At 51.1% G+C, this 8,240-nt stretch overlaps 1 protein-coding gene across 1 annotated transcript; it reads right to left on the minus strand.

Moving 5' to 3' along the window:
• Positions 1 to 3,652: 3,652 nt before the first annotated feature.
• Positions 3,653 to 4,568, minus strand: LOC109761834 (probable E3 ubiquitin-protein ligase XERICO). The gene has a single exon (XM_020320659.4). It carries the CDS (start codon positions 4,456 to 4,458, stop codon positions 3,964 to 3,966), a length of 495 nt encoding a protein of 164 aa, XP_020176248.1. The 5' UTR covers positions 4,459 to 4,568; the 3' UTR covers positions 3,653 to 3,963.
• Between the last annotated feature and the right edge of the window lie 3,672 nt (positions 4,569 to 8,240).

Genomic DNA, 8,240 nt, shown 5'->3' on the forward strand with positions numbered 1-8,240 from the left:
CTTCTCCCTCTGTTCTGGATGGTGTCGCGGTAGTTGTGTCTCTTCGATGTGTCCCCACTCTTCATGAAAGTTGTTTGGGTAGATGAGATGGAGCTGGTGGTGCCTGGTATAAGCGCTTGCACTCGTACGGAGGACGTCTTGCGCTATGGATGTGTTGCCAAAAATCTGCCAATGTGGAAGAATTTTGCATTGTATTTTGGAAAAAAAAACTCAACAACGTAAATACAACTTTATGACCAAATTTTTGAACAAGGTCAAAAACCGCACATAATGTTTGAGCTTCCACTTGAGAATTCAAACTTATCGACGCCCCGTCATATTAAATTTTAGCTTCATGTCGTAGGAACTTTCTAACAAGGGAAATGAAAACGAAGATGTTGTCATGGTATGCCATAGGACTAGCTGTTCATATCCCTCATAGCTATGTGGTAAGAATTTAAATAACTTCACATAAATCCTATATATTGTTGATTATTAGATTATATGCATTACTAGTGCGCATGTCCTTCTTCCATAAGGTAAAAACAACAAGAAGGAAGCATCCACTAGTGAGTTTTCAGAAGAATCCCAGATCATCAAGAAGGATTTTAGTACGAGACAGAGTGCACAATAAGCATTTGTAAGTAGTTTCTAATGTTTTGACTTCAAAAGTATTGTGCGAGCCATCATATTGTAATTTACTAACAGTGCACGAACGACACTTTCAGTCATGATTCACAAGGAAACACAGACCACGAAGAGGGCACATACACAAGAAGGTGTGCCGCAAGCTTCAGCGTTTCATCTTCATCCTCTGAACAATTTGTCCAAGAGCTAGAAGCGAAGATTACAGCAAATAAGAGTCAGACACAAAAGTGGCAAATGACACGTTTAAAGAAGATCTGAACGCAATACTTGCTGGACAGAAGTAAGAAATAGAAGATCTCAAAAGGGAGCAACAATAAGAAATATAAATTGTCAAGATGGATTAGGAAAGAAAAATATTTTCTTTAAAAAAAGCAATAGGAAATGAAGGCTCTAAGTCATCTCTTAAGGAAGTCATTGCAATCCTCCCAAGAGATTGTCTCAAAACCCATGAATTACTGATGGTGCATTATTGTTCGTCATTATACTTTCTCCCGGATTTTATTTCTCGTGTTTTATAATGTCATTTGGATGCTCATTTTAGCATGTGGATCAGTGTTGTGACAATTTCACATCTCATTGTTATTAAAAGTTGTGATGGCAATGTTTCATTTAAAATTATTAGTAATTTAGACTCGAATTCGCCTACAAATTCAGGTCATGCATGATTTGACGTATCTAGAACCTGAGCGGCACCGGTGACAAAAATCGAAGTCGTCACCAGTGTCATGGCCCCACATGTAAGCACCCATACATCAGCACCATCCGGACTCGCATGTAAGCAGCCACAATAACATTTGGGCCCATTTGTTAGTACCATTGACCTTGTCAAAACTAAGGCCCGACTTATTACTAACGAGTGTCATCAGAGATAAAACCACATCAGCAACTACTGACCCCATTTATCTGAATCTTTGACTAGTCAAAGCCACGAACCGGTTACTGGTGATGGATTATCGTCACCAAAAATAATCATAGGTGACAGACCGGCCTATCGTAAGTGATAGTCTGGGCCATTATCAAAAATAGCCGCTAGTGACAAACTGTGGCTCGTCACCTAAGACACGATCTTGCGTGACAAAAAGTGGCACCATAAAGATTTTATTTTATGTGACGACGCTTTAGTGACGGTGGGGGTGAAGGCCAAAATACGTCACCAGGCCATTTCCGATGAAGATAAACGGTTACGTGACACAGCTGGGCCGTCACAAAATAGTCTACATCCTGTAGTGATTTCACCATTTGTTAAAGCACTTTTAACATCCATTTGGTACAGAGTGATGTTATGATAGATTTGCATATGCAACTAAGATAAAAATTGGCTTCAAGTCTTGCAAAGAGGGCATAAATCTCACCATACTCCATACCTTCCACTTGAGTACACCCTTAGGCAACTAAGTGTGCCTTGTTGCCAATGACTTGTTCATTTTCATCTTGCTTGTTCTGGAAAAATCATCGTGTGCCTCTCACACTTTGAGTATCATCGGGTTTCTCTATTGGTGTAATTTTTTTTCAAAGTTATGAACTTCTTCCTAGATGGCATTAACCGAACTCGTGTCATCAGGTGCTTCTTAACGTTCATACATTCAACACTAGAGACAAAAGAGTAATGTTCACAGTAAGCTAGTTTTGGATATTGATTCTCCCTTAGTTTACGTCGTTGATAATTTGATCAATGGGGTGGTTCTTGTTCAACCTTGCTCAAACTCTGGGTAACTTTTGTTTGGAGACTTGAGCTTCTTATTGATCATTTTGCGCTTGAGACGGATGGGAAAGAGGTTGTTGTGGTTCTTGATGAACTTCTTCTCGATTGAACTTATCGACGTCTCCTCATTTGGTTAAGGATCACCTTGATGTGATTTAGAGGGTCCACTTGAGTGGAAGAAGTACTACTCTCCTTAACTTTCACCCGCTTTATCATGCGATTGGCCATTGATCCCCTCGAGAGGAGGTTGGGCGCTTGTTCAAATTCGCCAAGACTCTGCTCCTTTTGGAGCAAAATTGAGTTGGAGAATTAGTATTCAGGGATGCAAAGTTACAATTTTAAAAATTTAAAGTTATGGGGATAGTGCTTAATTTCACAAACAACAAAATCTCAGATAAAAATGACTTTCGAGGATGGACTAGAAGTTAACATGGATATTCTCTCTCAAATAAACATGGATTCCATTAAAAAAAGTTAACATGGATGGGGGTTGCAACGCAAGGGGCGAAAAAGCATAACAAAAAGGGTCCTTGGCCGTGACGACAAGGAGCCGATGGAGGGACGCCCAAGATTGGCGGCATGTGCCATGGGCGATGCGGACGCAGCCAAGTGGGGCCACGTTGATAAGCACGTATCCGTAATCCATGTGACCCGCCCCCGCCCGCATAAACAATCCGCTGCCGTTGCCGTGCCTTTCAGCGCCTTGTCTCCCCTGCCTAATTGCTCCGGGGATACCTGCAACGCCACCCCCCAAAAATAATCCATCACTCAACCAACAACTCTCACTGGTTTCATACTCCTGATTAGTGCAGATTCCCTCGCCGTTTGTTTGGAACCTGGTAAAAAATACCCGAATAGTGGTGGTGGTTTCTCGATCCGGTTTAATTTAATAAACGCTAGAAATTACCCCGAATAGCAATGGTTTCTTGATCTGGTTTAATAAATAAATACCAGCACAGATTGCTCCGCTTGGTGGTTTCTTCATCTGGTTTAATGAACACTTACGTAAAAATTAGTAGTGGTGGTTTCTTGATCTGGTTCTAACAAACGCTACTACTACAAAGTAGTACTACCCGAATAGCACTGGTTTCTTGATCTGGTTTAATAAACACCCGCAACGATTAGCAGTGGCTTCTTGATCTGATTTTACAAAACACTTGCTCAGCTACCAGTTCCTGAAATTGGTAATACAACGGTGCGCAGGGAAAGAGTAAAATAAGGAAACTTTTAGGAATGATTTTCCCATAAATATCTGGACAGAGAAGTCAGGGGCATCCAAGAGGCAAGAACACCATCTGGTGGGTGTTCATAATACACATCTAGTTCCATCAATTTTCCGTTTCTCGTAAAAAAAGCCAAGGGCCGTACACGGATTTCTCATCACACAAAGCGCTACACCCGGTGGGAGCGCTCTCTGCTGAAAAATATTTACACGGTACAGCGATGGCACGAGGCGTACATAAAACGAAACCAAAAGGCAAATGCGAAAGGCGAGGGGCACAAGAGCCCTCTGCCTGCTAGGATCCATCTAAATTCCTACGCGCACACGGAGAGGCCACACACGGAGCTAGCACATAGCCGGGGGCGACGCGACGGGGCGAATCTCTCTCTTCTCGTCTCTTCGCTCGTCTTCTCTAAATCCAGGCCGTCAGGGTGGGCGCCGGCGGCGACCACGACTCGTCGGCGGCGGAGGCGGCGGCCGGGAGGAGGCGGGAGCGGCAGAGCGGGCAGGTGGCGTGGTCGTAGTCCAGCCAGGTCTCGAGGCAGGCGCGGTGGAAGAGGTGGCCGCAGGGGAGGCGGTTCACCACGGCGTCGGCCTCGAACCGCACCAGGCAGACGCGGCAGTCGGGTGTCGCCGACGCCGCCGCGCCCCTTCTCCGGCCGAACCGCGCGGGGCGGAACCTGCTCCTGAACCGCTCCGCCAGGCTGGGGCCCGCCGGGGTGGCCGCCGTGAGCTGGTCGGCGCCGTCGGCGTCCTCGCCGGCCAGCAGCGAGGGCGGCGCGGGGAGGCCGAGGAAGACGAGCGCGGCGCGGAGGAGGCCCGCCAGGGCGGCGATCGAGACGACGGCGTGGTAGAGCAGGTAGATCAGGAGGCTCTCCTTGGGCGCCGGCATGCTGGAGATGCCCATCGCGGCGGCCGGGAAGATTGGGATTGGGGATCGATCCGTGGACCCGTCTGCAATTTGCGCCTTCTTTCGGGGGCGGGGCGGTCTGAGCGGCTGCGGTGTGGTGGGATGGATACAGTGAGGGAGGGGGAGTCGGGGTGGGCGCATTTATAAGCCGGGCCGGGGCTGCTGGTGTCACCTCCCTATCCATCCCATCTCGTTCGGGTGGTGCACCGCGACCCGTGTTCGGCAGCCCACCGCCGTCGGATCCGCGCGATGGACGCCCCATAATTCCCCGCGCTTGGGCAGGGGACACCCCACATGCGATGCGGTTCGATCGTGGGCGCCCAATAATTCCCCGCTCTGGTTCGGTCCGTGGCGTCCAATAATGTGTGCATGGTTGCTGCGCCAATTATTCGGGCCGGCCGATCCAAAACCCGGTGGACGCATTTGTACGTGCAGTGCACCGCACCGGAGATGAGATGGTACGATACCGAGTGACCGATCTCACTGTCACGGGACAGTGCGCTCCCCCGGAAGAAAATCGTCGGGCGCGATTGGCGAAGCTGATTGGCCCCGACAGATCCAAATCAGAAAGGTGAGTGCGAAAGGGAATTCAATTCGGCCTACTACCGAACGTAAGCGGCTCGGCACGATTCCTGCCATTTATCCGTTCTCAACCGTGACGTGCTTGACTCAGAAGACATTATCGCAACCTCATTTCAGTTGAAAAGACGGAGGATTTTTCTTCCGAATCTTTTCTTTTGGAGGAAGTACTATTTTCTTCCGATTCTGCGGGAATGGTTCGGATCAGCTCGGCGATCGGGTTGCCGTGCCTGCACGACTGCGGCCGGCCGGCCGGTCACGATCGCTCCGTGCACCGAATTGGAATCGATCTCCTGGTACGTACGCCACTGCGCTGCGCTACGCCCCCTCCCCGTCGACGCAGTTACGGGCGCGACCAGTCTTGGACGCGCGGGACAGGGACGCGAGAGACGGCGACCGACGCGCGGTCACGGGCGCTGCGGCTCAGCCGCTCAGGCTCAGCGGACGGACGCGCGGCCGCCAGGTCCGGTGCCCCGCCCTCCAGGATGCCTGCCTCCGGCGACCCGTGTACTGCCCGTGGGTGCCGGCCGGCTGCGATGGATGCGGAGGGTCTTGACCACTAGGCACCAGTGGCTGCTCGCTTAATTGCTTGCCGTGGGGAAAAGTCTGGGTGGAACGCACCTAACCGTTCTCCGTTCGGGTGCCGCCGGTCGATGAAAGTTGCTTGGCAAGCTACAGAATACAGTACTGTAGTTGGAGTACTTGCTTATGCTATGTGCCCGTCAATAGTAATCCATCCGACTAATCAACGGAGCTCAGCGTTTGTCTCGCAAAAAAGAAAAGAAAAAACAGAAGACGGTCCGGTTAGGCTAGCTTGACTGCTACTACTAGTAGTACGTAGTACGTGCAGCTCAAGTTTTTATTTTTTGACGGGTACGTGCAGCTCAAGTGTTTGTGTTGCGTCTGAACTTGACCACCAACGGCCTGTTGACTTGCGCGGCTAACTGAGCCAGCCGGTGGAGTTTTCAAATGGCGCGTTGCTCTGTCGGTTCATATACTAAGGTTTCACAGGAAGTTTAATGGGGAATTCTGTTCACACGCGCACCGTCCTTGCTCAAACTGAGATCGATCGATATCTTTATTTACTACTCCACCGATGGCGACACCAAAGCACAGCCATTAGCGACAGGCATGCATGTGAGAGAAAATCGAATTTCTTTTTGGATCTTCAGCAAGGTTTTGCTGAAAACAAATTGGAAATTCTGCTGGCACGCGCATCGTCCAGAGACCGCGACACGAAAGCACAGCTAAAACACATGAGATGCATGGTTACGTAGCAGCTAATTGACCACTATTCATCCATCGGTCATTTCTCCGTGTGCCTCCTAACATTACATTTTGCTCCGCCGGCGACAGCGAAGGGCGGAGAAACCGGCACGGCAGGAGAATTCCTGCGGCTGGGGCGCGTCTAGCATCGCACGGCTCAATCAACCGCCTAAACAAGGTGGTTGCTTGCGTTAATAAGGGGGTGTTTGGTTCAGAAGTCTTAGAATTTTTTCTAGTCCCAGGAACTAATAAAAAAGACTCTCTAGTAGAGTCTTTTTCTAGTCCCTGTAGAAAAAGTTTCTCCCGTTTGGTTCCTAGGGACTTTTTACGGACTTTTTCTAGTCTCTGGGACTAAAAAGTTCGTGAACCAAACACCCACTAAGCCTCCGGTTTGGCGTCGTCCTTACTGCGCCGGCACATGCAGCTGCCTGCAGGCCACCAATTAACGGACGAACGAACACGCGTGCCAATGTGAAACGAGAGGCGAGCAGTGGCCTCAGGAGAGGAGAGGAGAGGAGAGGAGGTCGATGGAGCCAAGCAAACGAGCATGCAACTTGATGGTAGAGTAGTTTATTTTGGTGCATTAGGATAGTGTTTCGGTGCTTCTGGCTACTTAATGACTGGGATAAGCGAAGATTTCGCGGCAGATTTGGCGCGCGTGGACTAGTCAGGACGGGGGAGTAGTATATGGCGGGGTGATGTGGGCGCCGGTGATCCACATCTGGAATCCGGTGGACGGCTCCACGCTTTCCGCCAACCTGCTGGTGCCTGGCGTGGCGTGCTCTCCCCTGCCGCTCGTTCTTCGTCCGGCCTCTTGCGTGGTTCCAGGACTGTTGCAATCTTACTTTACGTGCTGCCAGCATAATTTATTAAGTGGTCATGCCGCTGTGTCTGCACTTCTAGTGATTACGGCCATTACCTGATCTTTCTTTTTTTGCAAACTACTGCGGGTGTTAGTTTATATATAAGCTCGTCTCGAATGCTCCGTGGTGACGATAATTGACAGTCCATTACTCTATCTATTCAGGAGTAGCTTATTAAAAGATTCCGCTGTGACAGTTTTTTATGTACAAATTCCGTGGTGATGCTTAGTTTCAGTCTTTCAGATAACTTGCGTGGTCTAGCCCGTGACCCGCAAGGCTTAGGCCCGTAGCGAGGCCGGCTCGTAGGCGGGCGGGCGTCCACACAAAGCGAGCGAGCAAAGCGCGTGGGCGTAGTGGTGCGTACCGACGAGACGAGAGACCACCGGGGTCGCCGCTGACGTCCGTCGTTGCTTTCCGGCGCCGTCCGAGCGCTGCGGTGCGCCCAGCGCGGCACGCGAGGGGCCGTCCCCATCCCCCGCGCCCGGGTCACGTGGCCGCCGCGTGGCCCGCGCTCCGGCCGACAGCGAGGCGCGGCGAAAGCAACGTGGCGGTGTCTCCAACCGGCGAGGGGGGATGCCGCGCGCGCGCGCCCACGCCGCGCCGCTAGCCGCCGGGGGCCACACCCGTGCGCCCGCCCGTCCGAGCTGTCGACGGGGCGCGTCGCGCTCGTCACGCGCCGTGATCGGGCGCCCGCCCGGGGCGTGCGTGCGCGCCGCTTGACCGCGTGTCTCGTCACCCGTACGTGCTGCGTTGAAGTGTGGTGACAAGTGTCTGCCACCATGTTGTCAACTAGTCCCGTCGTGAGTGAGACCCGTATGTGTGTGTGTGAGAGAGGGAGAAGCGTGATCGGATTTCGCTCTCTCGTTCGCCTCATCGCCGGCGTGCGTGCGTGTGCTGGTTGGAATTCGGAGCACCTTCGTCCTATTCGTTCGGTGCCTGTTTTGAGTTCTCTGTAGGCTGCCACGGTGACGCCTTCCTTGCTGTGTCTTGTGTGTTTGATGTCAGGCGAGGATCTTCGTCCGGCGGCCCCTGGAACCGTCTAGAAGCGAGCACGTACGCCACATGGCTACT

The sequence above is a fragment of the Aegilops tauschii genome, chromosome 5 (genome assembly GCF_002575655.3).
Source record: "Aegilops tauschii subsp. strangulata cultivar AL8/78 chromosome 5, Aet v6.0, whole genome shotgun sequence".
Lineage (NCBI taxonomy): Eukaryota > Viridiplantae > Streptophyta > Magnoliopsida > Poales > Poaceae > Aegilops > Aegilops tauschii.

Excerpts from the sequence above, each read along its gene's own strand:
- LOC109761834 (XM_020320659.4), bottom strand. The coding sequence starts at position 4,458 with ATGGGCATCTCCAGCATGCCGGCGCCCAAGGAGAGCCTCCTGATCTAC.